The 24,895-nt window shown below is 39.6% G+C and overlaps 1 protein-coding gene and 1 pseudogene across 1 annotated transcript in view; one reads left to right on the plus strand and one right to left on the minus strand.

Moving 5' to 3' along the window:
* LUC7L3 (LUC7 like 3 pre-mRNA splicing factor) overlaps positions 1-19,547 on the minus strand; it is a 23,444-nt gene extending 3,897 nt beyond the window's left edge. The window contains 9 exon segments of the mRNA XM_005693653.3: positions 1,662-1,822; positions 2,519-2,802; positions 3,187-3,348; positions 4,585-4,689; positions 5,541-5,615; positions 5,990-6,134; positions 7,166-7,205; positions 10,069-10,135; positions 19,291-19,547. Of these exon segments, the coding sequence (XP_005693710.3) occupies positions 1,662-1,822; positions 2,519-2,802; positions 3,187-3,348; positions 4,585-4,689; positions 5,541-5,615; positions 5,990-6,134; positions 7,166-7,205; positions 10,069-10,135; positions 19,291-19,389 (1,138 nt within the window). The 5' untranslated portion in view covers positions 19,390-19,547.
* The window catches only part of LOC102186904, a 9,380-nt pseudogene continuing 4,005 nt past the window's right edge, over positions 19,521-24,895 (plus strand).

Consider the following 24,895-nt stretch of genomic DNA (forward strand, 5'->3'; position numbering starts at 1 on the left):
GCAGAATTTCCCTGAATCCAGTCTTCACTCCTGCCTCCACATCTCACCAGGAAATCCATTCGTCCACAATCCAAACACAGCACAGTTTATTTCACTTAAACAAGTCTGATTATATGCTACGATGTCATCATTATAATAAAGATCATAGCTTAGCAATTCATTCTCTCTGCTCTCTCTAAAAATTACACAAACTCTTTTTAAGTCAGGCCAGTGCAATTTATAGCTCAATTTTGATCCCAAATAGTTATAAAAGCTACCTAGTTTCTGTCCCTGAGAACCAATCCAACTATTTTAAGTGACACAAATGAAGATACAGTGAAGAGCTTTAGTTCTCAAAGTGATTACTTTCATCTCTGACAAGAGACATATATGGTTGTTGAGAGCTGACCCCCCAAATACATTACACAGAAAGTCTTGCCAAAAGGCTGAGTGAAGCTTACTTAAAAACTAGTAAAAGTCAGTCAATTCTTGGTATCAATTGCCTTTTGAATCACAAAAATAACTTCTGAACTTAAATGGCAGATACTAAAGCTCAGGAAAATTTTAAAAATCACCGTTTCCTACTTTTTAACATTTGCTCCATGTTCTAGAAAAAGCCAATATATCTAAATATTTTAAAAAGAGAAAGTGCACTTATTTGAGGAAAGATAAAAGCTGAAGATTGAAGAAAAAAAGAAAGATAATCCACTGTTTGCTAGTTTCCTAACTCAACTCAGTTAAACCCCACAAAAACCAGACTAATTTCATAAAAGAAAATAATGAGTATCACATACATGTCTAATGTAATAAATCCATACATGAGCACACATATGTTGGTGATCAAACATGGACACAGACAGGCAGAACAGGATGGAAGAAGCAGAGCCAAGAAAATTGGAAATAAGCCCTTTCTCTCATTCCTGAAAACCATGCAAAGCAGAATAGCCCAGTCCAAAAAAAAGTGTACAAAGAATCTGAAGAATACGCAGAAATGAGACCCTAATGGTTAAAAGAATTATCGTTCATCATTCAATGAAGGCTAAATTGAAAGGTGAGAATATCCTTGTGAAAACATGCCAAAGACAAAATGAAAAGTCGATTAAGAATGCAATCAACCAGCTACTGGAATGCCACAAAAAAATCAAAGGAAAAAATAGATAGGAAAACGCATGTTTCAATAAGAAAAGGCACGCACCGGGGGGAGGGGGGCATGACACGCACACATAAGGCATTCAACTTATGAAAATTTAGAAGTACTATAGAATTAAATAAATGCTGTACTTGAAGACCAATGCAATACTGTACATTTACTCTTCAAAGTATTATGGAACACTGCAGCAAGTGTTGCCAAATAACTAAAAAATGTTGCCAATTACCAAGAATTCTACAGCCTAATAAACCTACCAGGTAATGCAATACTTGGAAGAATCTAAATGATAAGCCTTCAAGTTATAAATTGAAGCATGCGACTTTACCATGTTCTAAGAAAACACAAGGTCAACTGTCATTCTCATAAATCAGCAGAAGAGAAAATAAGACTTGTCTCCTATTGAATGGGGTTCATCAAAAGTAAAAATAAATATAGCCTGAAGTGGAACTCTGCTTGTCTAAAGAAAAGTGAGTTAGTGAGGAGACAAAGTGAAAACGGTCCCTTAAAGAATCAAATTCTCACAAAAACTAACCTTTCTCCTTCGATTTTCTATCTTGTTCTCTGTCTCGACTTTTGCTCCGGTGCTTATATGACTTTCGATCTCTGCTTTTTGATCTTCTTCGATCCCGACTACGAGATCTATGCTTTCTTTCTGATCTATCGTGGCTTCTGCTTCTTCGTCGATCTCTACTTCTTAAATAATTTGAAACAAAAGGAGAGCAACTTCAGCTGGTATTACAGTGAGAAAAAACCTTGAAGAATTACATACTGTTATTTAAAGCAAAAACCACTCTTTAAAGGCAAATGAATACAATCTACTATTGAAACACATTTATATCATTTATATAAGAAACCTTAAGAACTGAAAATTCAAAGTCCTTAACTTCAATTTTTCAAATAGGTAATCCTACCCAAAATAATTTATGATTTAAATGTCTTAGAATCAATAAGAGAAGCACTCATCCATTACACTAACTCCCTAATAAGATTGCATCAAATCTCCTTAGGCGGCCTAAGAAAGAGCAGTGAAGTTGCCTACAAGATGAACTCATTCACTGATTCAACTTTCATCTGCCCGAGTGCTTAATGAGACTTATGAGGGTCCCAAGTACCAAGGAATTCACCAGTAATTACTATTATTTAATGCACACTCACTATGCTGGCTCAGGTAAAGAATCCACCTGCAATGCAGGAGACCCAGTTCAATCCCTGGGTCGGGAAGATCCCCTGAGGAGGAAATGGCAACTGACTCCAGTATTCTTTCCTGGAGAATTCCATGGACAGAGGAGCCTGGCAGGCTACAGTCCACAAGGTCTCAAAGAGTCAGACACAACTGAGCAACTAACACTTTCACTATATGCCTGGCACTGTCTCATGTGTTCAACATACCTGCTTCGCCTTCTCTCTCTACTTCGTGATCTTTTGTGGTCCCGAGACCTGCTGCATCTTCGGTCAGAAGTTCGGCTTGAATGCCTACTTCGTGATCGACTCCTCTTTCTTCTTTCTCTGTCTCGAGCTCTTTCTTTTTCTCTTTCTTCCTCTTCTCTTCGTCTTTTCCTCTCTCTCTCTTCTCTTTCCCTCTCCCTTTCTTTTTCTCTTTCTTCTCGTTCTTGCTTCTCCTTTTTCAAACGCTCATCACGATCAGGTTCTTCAGTTCTTTTTCTTAATTTTTCCTAAAGAAATCAAATTCAATTTTTTTTAGAACTAAATAACCTAAAAGACACTGTCAAACAACGGCTACCTAACATGAATCAATTGTAGACCAACTTATGAAATTTGATACCCTAAAAGTGAAATGGAGAAATCTTAACACCATGTATGCAGACAAGATATTTGACTAAACCCTCAGGAATATTCCTTCTCCCAAATTCCTGACACTACAGAGCAAAGAAAATAAAGCACTTTGCTCATCTGATGAATAGCAAAATATTACAGGAATTATCACTACCTCAAATAATCCAGCAATATCGAGCGTTTTAAATCTACACAATCAATTCTTAACCACACTAATATAAAGTACTAGATGTAGCTAAAATGTATGCTCGTAAGAAACTTACTTTTAATTCTTCTACAGTAGCTTTAATCTTGGCGTAGCCCATGTGCTGTTTTCCCATCAAATGATCATCTACCCGGGACTGGGCATCCCCCACTATCAAAAAGGCTCCACACACTTCACAAACTTCCATTTGTTTTTCTTGGGCAGCAAAACTTTCAATTGTCTGAAATGATAAATCAGTTATTATAAAATATCTGATCAAAAGAAAACAAATTCCCCTCAAAAATACTTTTAACACTTAGATAAGACTTTTAACTTTGTGAACTGCTACTTTCCATTTCCCCAAAGACATAATACTTAGCAGCAACTTTTAGACAGGGGAAGCATGACAACAGCAATCAACTTTTCAAGAAGTATTACAACCCCATCCCTCTATTATAACCCTTGAACTACATATCACCTTGAAAAAGTTAACCTACCTTTCAGAAAGCTACCTATTTTAGTCTGAATTCATTTCCTGCTTGGTTCAACAGGTTAAAGATGTGGACTCCATATTAAAAATGTTTTGGGGGACTTCCCTGGTAGTGCAGTAGATAGGAATCTGCCTGCCAATGCAGGGGACACAGGTCTGATCCCTGGTCTGGGAAGATTCCACATGCCTCAGAGCAACTACGCCCATATGCGACAACTACCGAGCCTGCACTCCACAGCCTGAAAGCTACAACTACGGAGAGTGTGTGCTACAACTACTGAAGCCTGCAGGCTCTAGGCAGGGCCCTCGAGTTGCAGCTAAACAGCCCCTGTGCCTCAACTACTGAAGTCAATAGGCTTAGAGAGTGGCCTCCACTTTCTGCTACTAGAGAAAGCCCAAGTACAGCAATGAAGACCCAAAAAAAACAAAAATAATAAAAATAATTTAAAAAGTGTTTCAAAACCATTAAGGAATTGAACTCACTGCATATAATCTGAACATACCCTTTTAATATTTGGGAACCAATGCTCAATTACATTTTACCATCAATATCCAAAACACATATACTGTATCATCTAAGTCAAAGTAAATAGGGGTATTACTAAGAGTACACCAACTTTGTAGTAAGGTAAATATTAACTAAGTAATTTGATTAGTAACAAAAAAAAAACAAAAAACCACCAAAACATAAGCCCAACCAAAATACTTAACTATCTAAGGCACAGGTTAGCAAGCCAGCAGCTAGAGGCCTGTTTTTGCAAAGTTTTATTGAAACAAAATTACAGACATTTGTTTACACATTGTCTAAAGCTATATAAATGTAAAAACAGAGCTTTTATTACATTTCTTATGACCTGAAATCATAAATACCACGTGGCCCTTTAAAATAAAAGTTTGATGACATTAGAAAATTATTCATAAATAGGAATAGATCCTAGCAATACACAGCTAACAGCATGGTTATATCAAAATGAGGTTGCTACTCACCGAAGTTGTGGACCTAAGCAACTCTCTCTCTTCTTTTAACTGTTCAACTAATTTCATCATTCCCTGGGCTTCTTCTACTTTTCCTTCAGATCCTAATTCTTCAATCTAAGAGGAATTCAAAAACCAGTCAGGATATCTTTCTAACCACACTATCCTATTATTTTTCTTTTTACCCTTAAGCTTCATTAGCGTATAGAAGTTGTTTGGGTTTGTTTTGTTTAGTGAAGCCTCTTTGGGTTTAATTTACCCTTAATTGATTTTTTTCCCACAGCATTAACTATGTATACCTGACAGGAAATACACAGAAGGTTTCTAGGATAGACAATTTTGTAAGGTCTGACTTCCATGATTCAACACCACAGTCTAGATAATAAGCAAATCCACCCAAGTTTCCTACTGTCCTCTGTGTTGCGCCTTTTCCCAAAGCAACCAGCAATCTGTTTTCCGTCACTATAAATTAGTCTGCATTTTCTAGAATTGTATTTAAATGGAACCATGTGCTCTATTCCTTTTGTGGGGTTTGGCCTCTTTCACTCAATCTACTATCTTAAGATTCATCAATATTATTACAAATAGTTAATTCCTTTTTATCACTGTGTACTATCACTGCACAGGTACATCACAATTTGTTTACCCATTAACCTACTGACAGACATTTGTTTCCAGGTTTGTTTGGGGTGGGGTTTTTTTTGCACCTATTATGAATAAAGCCTCTATAAACACTGGTATGCAACTCTGTGTAAACATATGCTTTCACCTCTTAGATTAATATCTAGCAGCAGAATGGCTCATAGTGCATCTCTTAACCTTTGAAGAAAGAAACTCTTTTCCAAAGTTCCTGCATCATTTTAAATAACCCCAACAGAGTAAAATAGTTTGTTCGCCCAGATCTTCACTAATATTTGACACTCAGTCTTTTTAATTTTAGCAATCCTAGTAGGAGTTCCAGTTCTTACCTGCTGCAGGAGTACATCAATTTTATCTGTTAGAACCTGAATTTTTTCTTCATTTTTGCCTGTTGGACCAGCTGCCTGATGAAGACAACAGAATGTATTATCAACAACTAAAATATAAAAATAAACATCTAAACTTCCATATACCATACCTAGTATTCATATTTAATAACCGAAATGCTAAATCACAAGGACAGTAACTCAATTATCTCAATTTTTGTTAATCAGTTGCATATTTTGTCAATTACTGATATTTAAGATAAAAAATTTCCGATTAGCAAAATATTCATTTACTAATAAAGACTGAAAAAAAAACCAACTTTTTAAGTTTTGTCATTTTAAAACATATAGAGCAATGACTGAACTTGAGCCCAAGTTTCAATACTAGGGAGATCGCTGGCTTTCCAGAAGAAAGGACACTTTACAAAGATCGTAAATTAATTCATACTCACCCCAGACGACTGCTGGTTTTGAGATAATGCCAAACGAGCATGGCCTCGTCTAATTCTACGTTCTACTTCTGCCAGTAAACTCTGTAAGTATCGCAAAAAATCTCTCTCATAGCCAACTTTCATAAAACGAGAACTCTTCTCATACCTAATAAAACGAAAATAAATATTTTCTTTCCAATTCTTTATCCATTTACAACTCTTATATTCTATCTTCACTAATCTCATGAACTACTACTGCATTCAGACTGAAGAGTAGGGAACTCCCAGGCCAATTGTTTGGTCTCCCTGCTTTCACTGCTGCAGGCCGGGTTCAAACCCTAGTCTGGGAACTAAGATCCCACAAGCCATGTGGCATACCCAAAAAAGTTTTAAAAAAAAAAAAAAAAAAGAAGAAGAAGAAAGTACTGAAGAGTAAACCAGGTGCATACATAAGAAGTGAATTTCTAGCTGTCCCTCATCCTGGTAAAGAGGGTAGCATTTAACAGTGTATTAAGAACACAGAAGTTACAATTGGGCAAATCTAGATGAACACTATACTAGATCTGTGACCCTGGCTCCAGGACAAGTTTCATTTATAAAATTAGGTCTGTTAAAAAAAATTAAAAAAAAAAAAAAAAAAAAAAAAAAAAAAAAAAAAAAAAAAAAAAAAAAAAAAAAAAAAAAAAAAAAACAAAATAAACTAAGAATCCATGGACAAACTGGCTACAGTATCAAAGTCAAATATAAAATTAGAAAAAATAAAAAACAGATAGATATAAAAAGCTTAGGCTTATTCTTGGCATACAGTATTAACTCGTATGGTGATGCTACATATAGCTGTATCACTTTCTATGACCCCCAACTAATGAGTAGGACCTCTACATGACATTCATTTTACATAAATTTACATTTACCCTAGTCTGGGAACTAAGATCCCACAAGCCATGTGGCATACCCAAAAAAGTTTAAAAAAAAAAAAAAAGGAAGAAGAAGAAAAAAAGTACCGAAGAGTAAACCAGGCACACACACAAGAAGTGAATTTCTAGCTGTCCCTCATCCTGGTAAAGAAGGTAGCATTTAACAGACATTTACATTTAAATTTATATTTCATTTTACATAAATTATTTCTTCAATCCTTGTCCCCTTTAAAGCAAATAATGACTGGGGGTGAGGATGATCCCAAAAAAGGTAACTTACTGTTTTCGTAGATTTTCATCATGAATTTTTTCACATGGTCCTAAAACAACAAGAAATATAAATGTATTCAATATACATTATTGAATTAACTTTTCTCTTGCCAAAACAAAAGGAAGTTTACTCTTTTAAAAAAAGGAAAGACGATCCATTCAATCACTGAGTAGTCTGCAGACACCTAAGTTGAGCCTACTAAATCATGAAGCAACATGCCCAAGTATGCACATGAAAATCGTTCTCCTTAGCCTTCAAGATGTGCTATATGGTACTATATGGTAAGAGAAGAGAGGGAGGAGGAGGGATGAAAAAATTACTCCTTACTGCCAAGAAGTAAGCTAGGATGATGGCAGACCTTTGGTCTGAACCACCACGACATTTTATTAGAGTCTCTGTAAATAGTGTTAAGACTAGCACCCTAGTCCTACCTCTTACCATCTCCAAAATGCAATCAAGTTTAATCCTTTTAGCTTTATCTTCTGGAATTTGCCTCCATTTCTAAATTCTATGCTTATCTTGCTCTTTTTTTGGTTTATCTTAGGCATGAAAAATTTAAAGGAACATTCAGTGTTTATATTTTGATGCCATGTCCTATTAACTCTCGAGTTAAGCAAAAAGGGCATTATGATGACACTCTTGATACACTTACTGGTTTTTCTTCAGTTCAGTCTCTTGTATGTTCTATTTCCAAATTCACTCCAGACGCTAACTCAGCTATCAAAACTAGCTCAGTAATAATCTCCCTCAAGATTCAAAATATATTAGATAATCAAATCAGCTTTATTTTCTTCCATGAGCTTTCCATCCTGCTTCAACCTGAGCTACCTTTCCTTCCCTAAGCTCACTAAGAGTTGCCATCCTCTGAAAGTCCTTTTCTGGTCTGTACTGGATACAGTTCACTGGATCTATTTTTTCCTTCTTGGTTTACACCCATGAGTTTCCACAGAAAAGGTTCCTGGTAGATAAATTTGTTGAGACCATGCATGCCTGAAAATATTTTTTTTCACACTCGTATTTTGCTGTTTGGCTATACAGCTAACCTAGGTAAAAACATTTTACCATTCAGAATCCCGAGGATGTTTCTCCAGTGTCTTCAAGCTTCCAGTGTTGTTACTGACAAATCGAGGACATTCTGATTGATAATCTTGTATGCCCCACCCCATCCCTGGTATTTTGGAATTTCACAATAATGTGCTTTGGTATGGATCTTTTTATCATTTGCTGTGCTGAGTTCTAGAAGGATTCACTCCATCTAGAGAGTAAAATCCTTCAGTAATGCAATCTTAAGATTTTCTCCTTTCTGTTTTCTCTATCTGGAACTCTCTTAATTAGCTATCACAGCACTGGACTGAGAATTTTTTCAAATTTTAATTTTTTCTCAACAGACCACAAATTTATTTTATCCTCAAAACTTCCCACTGATGTTCATATTTCTCTAGTTCTAATTTCAAGAACTCTTTGGCATCCTATTCCTCCTGTATTTTCTCTTATTTCTTTGGGGATACTAAATTTAGTTACAGCTTTAATAATTTTTTCTTCTGTTTTCTCCCATTATCACCATATTCCACTAAATTCTTTTTTTTCTGTTGGTTTTGGTTAATCTTTTATGTTTGAAGGTTTTCTTCAAATAGCAATCTTGGCTGGCAAAATACTTCCAAAATCTGACTCGAAGTTGGTATGCACAGGCAGGGTTTGTGAACTAACAGGCTTTACCATAGGAAAATCAGGCAGCAAGACTTTCTTTTAGGAGATTCCCCAAGGGTCAGTACCTGTAGATCACTTCTCTGGAACTGTTCACTTTTTCTAAAGAATCCTCTTCTCTTCTGCCTGGGGAAAAAACATCTGGCTGTATCCTTCTAGGAACAGGGCAGAGGAAGGGAATGGGAAAACCTCACTATTAAGAAAACAGACTCATTTAATCTCTCTTACAGTTTCATTTTTATTCATTACTGCCCTGTCCTACATCTGTAAATCCCAATACCTAGATATATCCAGCCATAATGTGCTCTTTATGCTTCAGGACAAGCATTGTGCTTAACGAATTTAATTTCCATTTTATATTTCTAGAATGATACTAGTTATGTACCATCCTGGAGAGAAAACGGTCGATTTTTGCATTTTGTGGTTCATTTAGCCCAATTTCTTCAGAACATAACCCCCTGGTCTCCAGTACTGTTGGCATGGGAGACAGAATTACCTGATGCACAGGTCAGACCACCCAGACTAGCGCTTCTCAACATGGGGCAGTTTTGCCCCCAGGGATATCTAGAAGTGCCTGGAGACATTTCTGGTTGTCCAAATTGGGAGATTTTTATTGACATCTACTCCATAGAGGCCAAGGATGCTGCTAAGCATCCTACAACCCACAGGAGACCCTCCCACCTCCCCAAACACAGAATTTTCCAGGTCAAACTGTCAAATGTCAAGGTCGAGAAACCCTGAACTAGACTAATCTCTGGTTTTCAGCCCCATAATTCAACTCTGCCTTCTATGGTACCTGATGCCTCCAAATCCTGAGCCTGTCCAAGGTTCTGCTGATCAAACTCTTGCTTCTGTTTAATATCCCCTTCTGCAGGCTTTTAGGATACAGGTTTCTCTGCTATTCTTCCATCCACTTGTCATCTTCCAAAAATTTGTTGACATCTCTAATGTTATCTCGTCTTCCGTTTACACCTTTTTTGTTTTTAAATTTTCATTTTAGTGGAGGGGTTTCAGGAGGGAATGGAAATACATATGTAGATTCAAATAAGCCACCATGTTTAATTAGACTGGCATTTGTTAATACATTTTTTTAAAAAGCCAGGGAAGAAATTATCAACACCTTTAACAGAAAACTTCTTTCCAAAATTATAAAGTATCACTTTCTCTTTAATCATAAATGTAATAAAAATTATAGAAAATTTACTTACCAAGATCAGAACGAGTGTTTGTGAACAATTCCGCAGGACAAAAACCACAGAGGTAGTATTTACAAACCTAGTGAAAAAAACAAAGGTAAGTTTAACTTTCTGAAACTGGTCAGTTTTAAAATTATGCCAGAAAAGGATGCCAAATAACCATTTTCTCATTTCATGATCTACATCTTTCAACCAAGTAAGTTTAAGAACAATTTCATTTGTTAAGTCGTTTAGGCAAATTAATGACTTTCAGACTCCTGGATTTCAGTATAAGAAATGCAGGACTGACAGTTGAGAGCATCTTCGATTTCTACCATAAGAGAAATCACTGCCTTAACTCTCCAGAAAAACACAAATTTTGGATAAAGACATCCAGAATAAAGGTGAATTTTTTTTTAATTTTAAAAAAAACAAAATACAAAACAAAAACACTGCAGTGTTCTTATTGTTTTAACTCTGTTAAAGACCAGAACCAATTTACAAATCACTGCCTAAATTCCAAATAACACTCATTTAAAACTATCCAGTTCAGTATTTTCACTTAAAGAGATCTCGCAACAGGCCCTAAGGTGTCCTGGATATTTTCACACATGCCAGCACCGAGTGACTTTTATGGTATGAGGAAGAATTACTAACATAAGACCGATTTTCAATTCTCTCCCATGGGTACTTTTGTAACTCCTTCAGATATATTCTGAGACTGCTGCTGCTGCTGCTGCTGCTAAGTCGCTTCAGTCGTGTCCGACTCTGTGCGACTCCAGAGACGGCAGCCCCACCAGGCTCCCCCGTCCCTGGGATTCTCCAGGCAAGAACACTGGAGTGGGTTGCCATTCTGAGACTGCTCTATACTAAATTTAATTTTGTAACACTGCTAACCAAAATCTGTTAAGCAAAATTCCAAAATATCTCCATATAACCCTTAACTGCTAATTGGGTAAATTATCAATGTACAAGTATAACATAGAAAAGGTCTACTAAATTTAGGATTGAATGAGTTTTTTTGAGACATTTAGAACTGGATGTTGCATTTGAAATACTGTTTTTTGCTTCAAAGGTCAAATGTTTTACACTTATTTGAAGCAGTGAGGTTCCATAAGCTGTGTCCAGAAGAACTAAGGTCATAAAGAACAACCAGATTCAAAAATCACGTCTAAACAACAGATTTAGCTTTATATCAATATTAATCCTGTTACATGTAGTGATAGGTCATAGTGTATTTGTACCATTTTCTTTTGGAAATTCTAATACTCTATTAAAAAGGCTCAGTATGACCACAAATAACACGTTGGCGAGGATGTGGAGAAAAGGGAACCCCTGGAACACTGCTGGTAGAAATGTAAATTGGTGCAGCCACCTGAAAAAAACCACATGGAAGTTCCTCAAAACACTAAAAATAAAGCAACTATATTTAATCCAGCAATTCCACTCCGGAGTATACATCCAAATAAAATGAAAACAGTAATTCATACCAACGTTCACAGCAGCATTATTTACAATAGCCAAGAATCGAAGCATCCTTAATGTCCATCAACACATGGATGGATGAAGAAAATGAGGTAAATATACATGATGGAACAATAATCAGCCATGAAAAATAGAAATTTGCCATTCGCAACAACACAGATAGACTTGGAGGGAATTATACTTAGTGAAATAAGCCAAACAGAGGCAAAACACTATGTATTTGAGGTATCTAAAAAAAAAAGGCAAATTAGTGAAAATAACAACAACAAAACAGACTGCAATGTAGAGAACCAGCGGGGAGAGGGAAGAGGGAGGGGCAAAACAGGGGTAGGGTATTAAGAGGCACAGACTAAGATATATAAGAAGATAAGTTAAATAAGCTACAAAGAAGTGCCACTCAGGGAATACAGCTGATATTTTACAGTAACTCTGTGTGTGCTCAATCGCTTCAAGTTGTGTCCAACTTTTTATGACCCTATGGAACCCGCCAGGCTCCTCTGTCCATGGGACTCTCCAGGCAAGAATACTGCAGTAGGTTGCCATGGCCTCCTCCAGATCTTCCCAACCCACGGATCAAACTCCTCCTGTACTGCAGGCGGATTCCTTATCCACTGAGCTACCTGGGAAGCCCCTTATAGGATCTATAAATAGAGTACAATCTTTAAAGATTGTAAATCACTATGTTGTATACCCCAAACTTTTATTGATATAATATCAACTATACCTCAACTAAAAAGCGCTCTATATGTGCAAAAGGCTAATGTTTTTAAATGCTACATACTCTTCTAATTATTAAACAGTCTGACTTGTTCAATTTTGCATCATTTTAAGTATGTCAGTACATGCATCACTAAAAACAAATTTTAAAAATTGTAAATCACTATGTTGTATACCCCAAACTTTTATTGATATAATATCAACTATACCTCAGCTAAAAAGGGCTCTATATGTGCAAAAGGCTAATGTTTTTAAATGCTATAAACTCTTCTAATTATTAAAGTCTGACTTGTTCAATTTTGCATCATTTTAAGTGTGTCAGTACATGCATCACTAAAAACAAATAGGAATTTAGTCAGGAATGTCAGGTGGTAAAGCTTAACCTGGTTAAGTTTCTGAACTGGTTAAGTTCAGAAATTAATGATAACACATTCTAGGCATGAAAAGACAAACTCAGCAGAGTATGAAAATAGGCAAGTGGAAACTGGTATGCTTGGAGAATCAAAACAGTTTGATTTTTTGCTGCCACTTTTCAACTATGAAAAACTACATCTATAACTCTGCCTTGGTATTCTCAATACAAAAAAGAGATATTAACTATTTGATAGTGGGACTGTAAATTTTAGTATGTTTACTGAGAGAAATGGGCAAATCAGTCTGTTTTTTAAAATACCCATTACTTTCTTAAATATGTCTTTAGGCACTCAAGACAATCAAACAAGATATGCCAGCAGCTCTACCTGTAATTTAGTCCTATCACTCCATCTGAGATGAAATCAACCACATGATCTGCTCTGAAGGCAGTTCAGTTCAGTCACTCAGTCGTGTCCAACTCTTTGCAACCCCATGGACTGCAGTACGCCAGGCCTCCCTGTCCATCACCAACTCCCGGAGTTTACTCAAACTCATGTCCATTGAGTTGGTGATGCCATCCAACCATTTCATCCTCTGTCGTCCCCTTCTCCTCCCGCCTTCAATCTTTCCCAGCACCAGGGTCTTTTCAAATGAGTCAGCTCTTTGCATCAGGTGGCCAAAGTATTAGAGTTTCAAGAAGGCATCAGGCTACTTACAAAATACAGATTAAAACCTATTTTCCTAATTCTTTTGTTCTGTATGCTCTTACTCTCCAACTCTGCTTTAGATACTGCTGTAAAGAAATGGTACATGAAAACAACTGTTACTCTACCCAATAAACCCTAGCTACTTAAAACTGTTTTAATCTTTCCCAGAGATTGAGAATGTTTAACTAAAAATATTAACAGTCTTTTATTCAGTAAGTCTTTACTAAATGTCCATCATGGACCTAACAATCTGATAACCAAAGAGGCTCAGAAGAGGGGGCGGGGGGGGGAAGGGCAGAATTTGTGGTTGCTGTTGTTCAACTGTTAAGTAAGCGTCCTACTCTTTGGGACCCCAGGGACTGCAGCATGCCAGGACTACAATCACAACATAATTGTGATTCTCTTGATAAATTAAGGTAATAGCAAAGACCAGAAGAGTTCAATATCAAACTTTTCACTACCACTTGAGAGAATGCAGATACAAACAATCTCAGTAATCTGACTAGAAAAATTTAATTGTGAGTTACCACCACATTAAACAAAGTGAAAAATAAAAACAAAATCTGGCATTAGATACACTGCTGGGAAAAAGGAACACTCCAAACATTACTAGAGCTGTGGGACAACCTGGCAACATCCATCAAAATGTAAAATGTGCACTTAACTTAGTCGTCATCTTTCTAGGAACCTATCCTACAAGTGATTCAGTTCTATGTACTAGAGTGTTCATTGTAGCTTGGTTGGTAATTGTAAAAGATCTCGACAAAATCTACATGAAATAAACTAAGGTACATTTACATTGTACCTACAAGGAAAGACTCCACAGTATAAGTGAAAGTTGTTAATTATTTATTATACTTATACGGGCTTCCCAGGAGGAGCTAGTGGTAAAGACACCACCTGTCAATGTAGGAGACATAAGAGACCGCAGGTTTGATCCTTGGGTTGGGAAGATCCCCTGGAGAAGGGCAGAGCAACCCCCTCCAGTATTCTTGCCTAGAGAATCCCATGGAGGAGCCTGGCGGGCTATGGTCCATAAGGTTGCAAAGAACCAGACACAACTGAAGCAACCTGGCATGCACACATGCATGCATACTTACATAAGCCAAGTTTACGTCTGTAAAAAAAAATCACTTTAATGAGCCTAAATTGGAGGGAACATAAAACAGTAACATCAATTTCTAATGTAGTAATTAATCACAGTTTACTGTTTTTATTGCCTACACAAAGTTTTCATAAAATTTTAATCAATTTTCCACAACAGCAGGGATAGTAAAGATCTCTCTCTCTCCTGCTAAGGCTTCCATTACTTCCCAAAGTCATTTAGTCCCAACTTTTAACAAGGTTTATAAAAAAAAAAAAAAAAATTCAGAACTCCTCTGGTGGCACAGAGAATAAGAATCCGCTTGCCAACGCAGGGGACACGGTTCGATCCTTGGCTAAGAAGACTCCACATGCTGCGGAGCAACTGAACCCATGTGCCACAACCACTGAGCCTGCCTGCTGCAATTACTGAAACCCAAGTGCCTAGGGCCTGTGCTCTGCAAGAGGAGTCCCCACTCGCCGCCACTGGAGAAAGCCCATGCCCAGCAACGAAGAGTGACTGCAACCAAATATAAAGAAAATTTTTAAGCGATACATTTTTGTAAAATAATCAAAGGAACTTCCTAACTTACAAGAAATGGAAAATTAAACATATTTCATAAACAATGAAGCACTGTATACTAACTTAAGCTACTTTTTCCCCTTGTTAAGAAATCAAGTCTTATAATGAGACACAGAATTCCCTGGTTGTCCAGTTGTTAGGACTTCGAGCTTTCACTGCCTGAGGGCCTGGGTTCAATCCCTCATCTGGGAACCAAGATCCTGCAAGCAACATGGGGCATCCAAAAAAAAGGGGGGGGGGGAGTCTAATGAGACACATATGGTTTTCCAGAAGCAATCAATCAAAGATTGAGGAAATAAACTTTAATATTTTCAGTGTGATAATACTGTGGTTATCATCCTCACATTTAGACATGTCTTTAAGGCTGAAATGATAAAACTGCTTCAAAATAATGAAAGTAGTAAGAGATACAGAGGAAATAATACTAGTTATATGCTGATAATGTGTCTTACACACATGGATACAGAGTCCAGGCCACTACTCACTTCTGTTTATAAGTTTTGGAGAGAAAAAGCAAACAGTAATTATATACATTACACAGAGACTGCTGCAAATTCCAAGAAGCCCAACACTTAGCATGTACTATACACTGAGGCAGGAAATGTCTACACTTATGGCAGAAAAACACCATTTTGATGACTATGGTTTAAAACTAACAAAACACCTGTAGATGTCATGCACTATAATCACTAATTTTTTGCTTTTGTTGCTTCTGGTTTCCTTTTCAGATTCTGAATATCTTTTTTAGTTAAAAAAAAAAAAAAGCCACAAATAAAAACTGTGGACAGTAACCTTAACTGTTTCTTCTTTTCCAAACAACTTTCGGTGTGATGGTATCTGTTAACACTGGGAAGATTTCAGAAAAGAACGTTTATTTCAATTCCCCTCATAAATTATTAAGTGTTCACTGAACAGAGGGCATACAAGAGTTTGATAAATGATGAACAAGGTCTCATTTTATATATTAGAATCAGAGTTAATAGTTTAAAAAATTTTTACTTTTGGGCTCCCCTGGTGGCTCAGTTGGTAAAGAATCCGCCTACAATGCAGGAGACCTGGGTTCAATCCCTGGTTGGGAAGATCCCCTGGAGAAGACGACACACTTCAGTATTCTGGCTTGCAGAATTCCATGAAATGTATAGCCCATGGGCTCACAAAGAGACACGACTGAGTGACTTTCACGACAAAATAAAATCCTCAATTTGAACTACAAAGTTTTTGGTATAAATTTAATAATAAAAGCTCCAGACCAGATGTTAGTTACAATTCCCTACAATCTCAACTCCAGATTATCCAAAGGCTACCAATGCCTTCTCTAACACTGAAATCTTCCCATGTGGACATAACTGAAAGGTGTTCACCCTAGGCAGTTAAAAATCACATGCCTTCCTCATTACTATGGTTGTTTAGGATTAATAAAGCAGAGGAAACAAATTGCTTAGTAAAAAAATACAAGGAAATGTAAAATATTAATCAATGAGGGAGGGAGGTGTGTCAATGAATCCTTGAAACAGTATTAAAGCTGATGGCTTTAGTTGCAAACCAATTTCTCTCAGATCAAAAGGTAACAATCTACAAAAGCTGGAAACACCTGTATAGTAAAGCACTTTCCCTGAGTGGTTACTTACATGTATCTTTACAAATAAGTGAAAGGTCAATAATCTGCATCACAGTACAGCCTTCACTTAAAAAAAAATAAGTTTCCTCCAAGTGTTTCTAGTTCAACATTTAAAAACATAGTGCCGAGAAAGTAGGTCAGAAGCAGTCGTTTACAAGCTTTAGAATGCATAAAGATGCCATTTTAAAAATGCAGATTTCAGGGGCCTTTCTGTAGACCTACAGGATCAGAATGGGGGGTGGGCACTGATGAAGTACATCTCTGCATTTAAAACAAATTCCACAGATCAGGCTAATACAGATATCTAGGAATTACTTTTAACAATAAAGTTTCCATTTCATTGTTAAACAAAAGGACCTCGCCCAGCTGAAATGGCTTTCCCCATCTACTGCAAGTGTGGCAAAGAAAAATTTCCAGATAGAACTGGGACGCAAAAATATTGGGGGAATTCCCTGGCAGTCCAATGGTTAGGACTTCACCTTCACTGACAAGGCCTGGGTTTGATCCCTTGTCAGGGACTAAGGACTTCCCTGGTGGCTCAGATGGTAAAAGCATCTGCCTACAATGCAGGAGACTCGGGTTTGGTCCCTTGCTTGGGAAGATCCCCTGGAGAAGGAAATAGCAACCCACTCCACTATTCTTGCCTGGAAAACGCCATGGACAGAGGAGCCTGGCAGGCTACAGTCCATGGGGTCGCGAAGAGTAGGACACGACTTCACTTTTCACTGGGACTAAGATCCCACAAGCCACCCAGTGCAGACAAACCCTCACCACCACCACCAAAAAAAAAGCCCTTACAGTATATACTGTGGTTGGCCATTCCTCCAGAATTTTAGCCAACACCCAACAACAAACACCAAGTGACCCAGAAGTGGTGCCACAAGTTTCCTCAGCTTTATAAAACCCTACAGTAATTCTAACTTATTTAGAAAAAGCCACAGCTACATTCCTGGTCTGTACCAACGTTTTCTTGCAGACAGAAATCTGAAACACCAGCACTGACTTTTTCAAATCCCTGAATCCAAAATGAAGTGCAATCTGTCATTAAAGGCATAAAATATTTTGACAAAAGTTTATATATCAGTGAGAAACACTAAAACTGAAGGGAGGGTGCACCTGAAAGGAAAGCAGACTTATTATAACTGAGATGACATAAAACTTAAGTTGCTTTTCTGAGAACTTCATCATCGCTAACGTTATAAACCCATCGCATCCAACGCAATGTGGCAATAAAACACCACCAGGGAAAAACGTTTTTCCACAATCCTTGTTCAAAACCAATTAGGCAAACAGGCTGTTACAGCTGATGAGCACGCAATCAAAAGCAATTTTCTCTCTGTAATTCAAAATAGATAAATGTCCTATTGCACATCAAGTGAAACATAAAGTTCATCTTTTCCTTTTTGCAAAGTTTATTGAGTGGCAAAAGAAAAAGTTGCTTTATCTTGACAAAGAAATGCCTACAAAGAGAAGGGTCAAGGCAGGCAACAAAGTTACCCTTATTTTTATTTTGAGGAGAGAGGAAAAACCCAAAAGTCGGGGGGAAAAGATTTTACAAGCTTCACCTCTAATGTGTGAATTTGTTGATGTTCAGTCGCAAAGTCAACTCCGACTCTTCGCGACCCCATGGACTGCAGCACTCGACTTCTCTGCCCTTCACTAGCTCCCGGAGTTTTCTCAACTTCATGCCCACTGAGTCAGTGATATTATCTAACCATTTCACCGGTACAAAGAATTCTATTGTAACACTTCACACTACTAATCGGGTAACACCCCATAGGTCTAGTCAAACACTAGCAAAAGAGAAATCTTACTGTGACCAAAGCGTAAATTTAAAATGAGTAAGCAACTTGAAAAAAAAAAAAAAAAAAGGCATATTTAACAATTCCTTCGTGTTTTGACTAGCAACTGTCTTTATCTTGTTGTTTGACTACAATCGCATGTGAAGTTAATCATCCATCCATTCTTCAGGTAAGACCTAAAATAAACGTTACACACCATGTTCACAGAACTGGAAAGTGAACAACACTACAAAGATTAGGTTTAGTTTCGCCATTTAACTTGACAGGATCTTGGGTGAGCCTCTCAAGTCTCATCTGTGAAATTGGGTTTATACTCATTTACCCGTAGAGGGTTAAGAGGATCAAAGAGTTTCCTATGAAGAAAAAGCCTTGACAATTATCTACAAGAATGGCTTACTAGACCGTAGTGCTATCAAACAATATTTGTAAATCACGGTGAACCCTATCAAGACCTCTTTTAAAATTTTATTGCCCCGTATCAGCGTCGAAACTGAAACATTTCTGAATATAGTGCCACGATATGACGCTCAGCCAAATAACGGCCAAATTGCCCTTTTCCCTATTTCACAGCGAGGTGGAAACTCCGAAACCTCTAGCTGTACAAAAATACTCCTTCCTTTCCCGCGTTTCCCTGCCTCATTAAGCTGCTTTTCAATTTTACCAAGAGTCTTTTTTTTTTTTTCACTTCCCTGATACTTAAACAACAATAAATCATCCCTTAACCAAGGATCCAGGCAGACTCCTCCCTCCTGGACTATTCTCCTGATTCCCTCCAGCCACGGGGTCAGACACTTGACCCCGGGGCGGCCGGGCCCCAAACCTTGCCGAGGCCCCGGCGAGCCCCAGCCCGCGCCGTTCCCCTCCCCCATGGCGCCCAGGCACAGGCCCAAGGCCCGCGGGACTTACGCTCTCGTGGTCCCACCGCACGTTGCTGCGCTTCTCATCCGGGGCGAGGTTTCGGTCCCTGCCCATTAACTCATCCAACAATTGCGCAGCCGAAATCATGGTGCTTTCCTCGGGCGGCTGCTCCCACCAGCCCTGGCACCTGCCAAAGAAAACGCCGGCAACAGTCGCGAACCTCTCAGGCGCCCTAGCAGGCCTAAATGCCTCCTCTAACCAGGAGCCGATAAGACAAAATGGCCGCCGCGCGAGCGCCTTCCCAGCATGCAGTTCGCGCGCGTGCGCCGGCGGGGACACGCCCAGACCTGGGAGTTGAGAGCGGGCCGCTTCCGCCGGCCCGGGGGCGGAGCGTGCCGAGGCCCGGACTCCGCCTCTGCACGTCGGCGCCGCCCTATGCCGCGCCAAGGCTACTCACGGTGGCCGAGTCAGCTGCTGTCCTCCGTGGGCCCGTGTTGCCCACTCTTTCACAGAAGTAGGAGCCTACGTCTCGAAGCTTCAACACCACTCTGAAATGGAGAAAAGGGTAGCGGGTAGCGTATCACTTATCTCACGCGGTGCTGCTCCCTATGCAGTCTTCTAGTGGAGGAAACGGAAGATAGCACTCTTGCCGTATTCCGACTCCGTTCTTCTAGCCGCGGAGCTTGTCGCCTCTTCTACCTGGGGTAGTCCTCCCACTCCGACCCCCCAGATTAACAATGCAGGAAGAGATAAGGCAGTTTCTACAAGGTCGCGAGGAGTGTAGGGAGGAGTATGCCTTCCAGACCGGAATCTTCTTTTTAATTACTGATTCATTTACTGAACAAATATCACTATTTACCATGTACCAGGTAAACTCCTGAAGCTAAGCTCCGAACCTTTCAGACACGGTGTTTGCTCTCACAGACCTTGAGGATTTGAGAGTGAGACAGTCACTATATAAATAAATAAATAAATAAATAAACATAAATTTTAGTATTAAGTACGCTAGCACCATTTAGAGTATGGACTCTAAAGACAGATCGTCTAGGTTGGTAATTCCAGCTCTGCCACTCTACCTTCCTTTCTCGATCTGTGAAAATTAGGATGTACAGTAATACCTCCCTACATACATAAGATGTTACTGTGAAAAGAACACGTGAGACGTGGAACAGGCCCAACATATTTTAAGTTTAATCATTAGCTAAACGACAACAAAAATTATGATCAGAAAATAGGGTTGTATCAAAGAGTAACAGAGAGGACTGTCTGTGGAAATAAGACCTAAAAGATGATGGCTCTCCAGACAAGCAAAGTGGACAGAAAATAATCCAAGGCAGAGAGAGTAGTATATAACAAGGCCATTTCACTACATGAAGCAATGTTCATCATTATTTTAAGTAAACCCGAGCCTGGCAGGATTCTCACTAAGTGTCCTGAAGATGCCAAACATTTGAGAGATGCTGCTTTAAAGGGGTAGAGAAGGAACCAGCATAGGATGCTGTGAAAGGAAAGCCAAAGACATAAGGGGAAAGTCTGAAGAGTACAGTCAGGGAAGAAGGTGGAAGTGACCGGCATCGTAGAAGTCTGCCAAAGGCCTGGCATGCGAAGACTAAACAGAATTCGTTGGATCTGTAGCTGGAAGTCAGACTGAAATGGATCAAAGAATGAAGGGACAATGAGGGGGTAAAATGGCAGATGGACAACTCATTTTAAGAAGGGACACAGCAAGACAGGGTGAGATGTGAAAGGAGGTATGAGTTAAGGAAGGCTTTTTTAATATGGGAAATTAGAATATGTTTAGTGTTGGAGACTAATACTTTGGTCACCTGATGCAAAGAACTGAGTCATTGGAAAAGACCCTGATTGTGGTAAAGATGGAAGGCAGGAGGAGAAGGGGACGACAAAGGAGATGAGATGGATGGCATCACCGACTCAATGGACATGAGTTTGAGGAAGCTCCAGGAATTTGTGATGGACAGAGAAACCTGGCGTGCTGCAGTCCATGGGGTCCCAGAGAGTCGGACAAGACTGAGCAACTGAACTAAACTGAGTGTTGGAGAAGGTAGAAGATAAGAGAATAGCTAAAGTTCCAAATTCTTAAGAAGGAAAGGTGATAGAAGAAGGGAAGCCCTGTAGGCTCCAGAGCATATTGGCCTTTCTAGGAAAAAGGGACCTTTTCTCCACTAAACCTACAGAAGAAAAAAGAAATCTGTTTGTAGATGTAGCAGTGGGATGAGGGAGTTTTCAGCTGATGGCTGCTGTTTTCTCAGTGAAGCATTTTGGTAGGTTCACCACTGCCAAGACCACCAAAAAGGGGGAAAAAAGCATACGTCTTGAACTACAAACAGGACTTATGAAACCTGAGTGCAGAGTCACAGACTCTGCTCACTGAAACTTTTTTTTTTTTTGCCTGCATCACGCAGCTTTCAGGATCTCAAGTTCCTGATGAAGGGTTTAATCTGGGCTCCGCTGTGGCACCCAAAGTGTTAACCTAACCACTGAACTTCTAATTCCCTCATTCATTGTGCAGACTTCAACGGCGCATGTGCACGTACCAGAAACTGCATTAGTGGGCAAGAATATAGATAGATGTGTAAGACCTGGTTGCCAGAGAGCTCCTGATCCATGGAAGACAGAAATGTAGCGATAATTTCAAATGAAACCAAAGGAAAACACTGTCCTTTGGATCTCAGAGGCAAGAGCTCCCACCCTGTCCCATCCTAGGCAAGTCTTACAGTATAGCTTTGTTTTCTATAGACTCCAAGGGCAGCCACAGCCACGGTTCAGTGTGTATTACCACTGCTGATAACAGATTCACTCGTTTGCCTTTTTCATTAGTTCAAGCAGTACCAGCATCAACTACTGGGCATCATGGATTCAGAGAAAAGCTTTGTGTTTGGTTTTTTGCCATACCCTGCAGCATGTGGGATCTTAGTTACTCAACCAGGGATACAACCCAGGTCCCCTGAAATGGAAGCTCAGAGTCCTAACCACTGAGCCACCAGGGAATTCCTGAAAGTAGTCTTATGAACAAATCACAATGCCCAGTTTATACATAACTTTTATAGATTATATGAGTTGGTTATTTTCTGATGATGAGATGAAAAACAACCTTATCAGTCTGTGGTGTGCAGACCCCTTTCCATGTATGTTGCTAATGCAAAGTGTAATAGACTGAATTGTGTGCCCTACCACAAACACATGCAAATTCATATGTTCAAATTTTCAGAGTCCACAAAAGGACCTCACGATGGGATTGCATTTGGAAACAGCCTTTTGGTTCAGTTCAGTTGCTCAGTTGTGTCCGACTCTTTGCGACCCCATGAATTGCAGCATGCCAGGCCTCCCTGTCTATCACCAACTCCCGGAGTTCACTCAGACTCAGGTCCATCAAGTCAGTGATGCCATCCAGCCATCTCATCCTCAGTCGTCCCCTTCTCCTCCTGCCCCCAATCCCTTCCAGCATCAGAGTCTTTTCCAATGAGTCAATTCTTCGCATGAGGTGGCCGAAGTACTGGAGTTTCAGCTTCAGCATCATTCCCTCCAAAGAAATCCCAGGGCTGATCTCCTTCAGAATGGACTGGTTGGATCTCCTTGCAGTCCAAGGGACTCTCAAGAGTCTTCTCCAACACCACAGTTCAAAAGCATCAATTCTTCAGCGCTCAGCCTTCTTCACAGTCCAACTCTCACATCCATACATGACCACAGAGCCTTTAGGGAGGTAATAAAGTTCAAATAGGCCCCAATACAATCTGACTGGTACCCTTATAAGAGGAAATTTGGAAACACCAGGTAGACACACACAAAGAGGAAAGGTCATGTGAGGGCACAGTGAGAAGGTAGCCATCTGTAAACCGAGGAGAGGGGCTTCAGGAGAAACCAAGCTTGCTGACACTTTGATCCTGGACTTTTAGCCTCCAGAACTGAGAGAGGATAAATTTCTGTTAAGCACCCAAATCTCTGATGCTTTGTTTTGACAGCTCTGGGGAACAAATATAGATACAAAGCCACAGTTTCTAATGCTTCCTAGCTGTCTGTGTGGTCCCATGAGGCCATCCTCCATTTGCTTTGCTGCCTCAATCTTTTTAAACGTTAACTTGGTTATGTCTCTTCCCTGCCCCAAATCCTTCAATGGGTCCCCATCTAAAATTGAAACACCAAGGTCATCCATGATCTTACCTGCTTCTCCAACTTTTTGCTACCATTCCCTCACACCCTGAACACCCCTGCTTCCTCCCACATCACATTACACGGCTCTAGACACGGAATGCTCTTTCCTCATCCCAGAAACACCTACCCATCTTTCTCAGGTCACATGCCAAGCATCACCAGCTCTGTAAAGCCAACCTGGAGCCTCGTTCGCTGCCTGTCACACACGACAGCTGGTCATCTTCTTTGTGCTGCCGTTTTTCCTTGTACATCTTGGTGCTGGTCACATGATATTGCAATTATCAGTCTTTTTCTTTTAAATGAAAGTTTCTCCCTTTCCATCTGGTGGCAGCCATCAGTTTATCTCAAAGGGAAGCCAAAATAGGCACTTACAAATATATCCAGCAGCAGTGGAGGAAGAAGCAGTCCCATGCAATGCACTTTCTCCCCATGGTGGGCTGCAGGCAGTACTGCCTGCTCTCTGCACCCCGCAGGACCCTCCACCCTACCCAGCCTCATAAAGTGTGCAGACTGGCACACAGGACCAAGCAAGGTTATGTCACGTATCAGATTCCTGTGAGCTGTGTTGGCCACACATGCCTAAGGGTGCCAGTTACACCAAGCCCGATTATCATGGCTAAAGTTTGCTTGAAGCCTTCATTCTATTGTGGAGGAGTGAGCTGGATGCCACTGTGGGGCTCTGAGAGTCCTGGATTCTTACTGGGTTGGTGAAGATTCTACAGACAGATTCTTTGAGGTTATCCTCATTCCATAAAGCTACCAGAAGAAATCCTAACACCCAGTGGATCACCAAACCAGTCCAAATGCACAGGGACTTACGGGGGCTGACATCCACAAGTTTAAAGAACCATGCCTTGGAAAGAGTGACACGTTTCATAGTACCACTGGTGGTTCTCGTTATGCAGCTTGAAGATGGCACAGTACACTCCAACTCCACTGTTTCTGTTAACATAAGTAATGTTTGAAATTCTTAACATGATAAACAGGGGCATTCATGTCTAAAAAGTGTTTTTTAATTTGTCTGTGGAAACTGTGTCTATGGACTTCCCTGGTGGTCCAGTGGCTAAGAATCCGCCTGCCAGTGCAGCGGACTCGGGTTTGATCCCTGCTCCAAGAAGATTCCACATGCTGTGGGATAATTAAGCCCGTGTGCCACAACTAGAGAGTAGCCCCCACTCACCACAACTAGAGAAGGTCCTCAGACAGCAACGAAGACCCAGCACAGTCAAAGATAAATGACTAGATAAATAAAATTTTAAAAAACTAGGTGTCTGCAAATTATCTCATGAATGCATTGTCAAATTATGAAAGTTAAAGTACAATAATGTTTGAAGAACGATGCGTGCTCAGTGGCTTCAGCCACGTCTGACCCTCTGTGACCCCATGGACTGCAGCCCGCCAGGCTCCTCTGTTCATGGGACTCTTCAAGCAAAAATACTGGAGTGGGTTGCCATGCCCTCCTCCAGGGGATCTTCCCGACCCA

This window comes from Capra hircus, chromosome 19, assembly GCF_001704415.2.
Source record: "Capra hircus breed San Clemente chromosome 19, ASM170441v1, whole genome shotgun sequence".
NCBI classification, from domain to species: Eukaryota; Metazoa; Chordata; class Mammalia; order Artiodactyla; family Bovidae; genus Capra; species Capra hircus.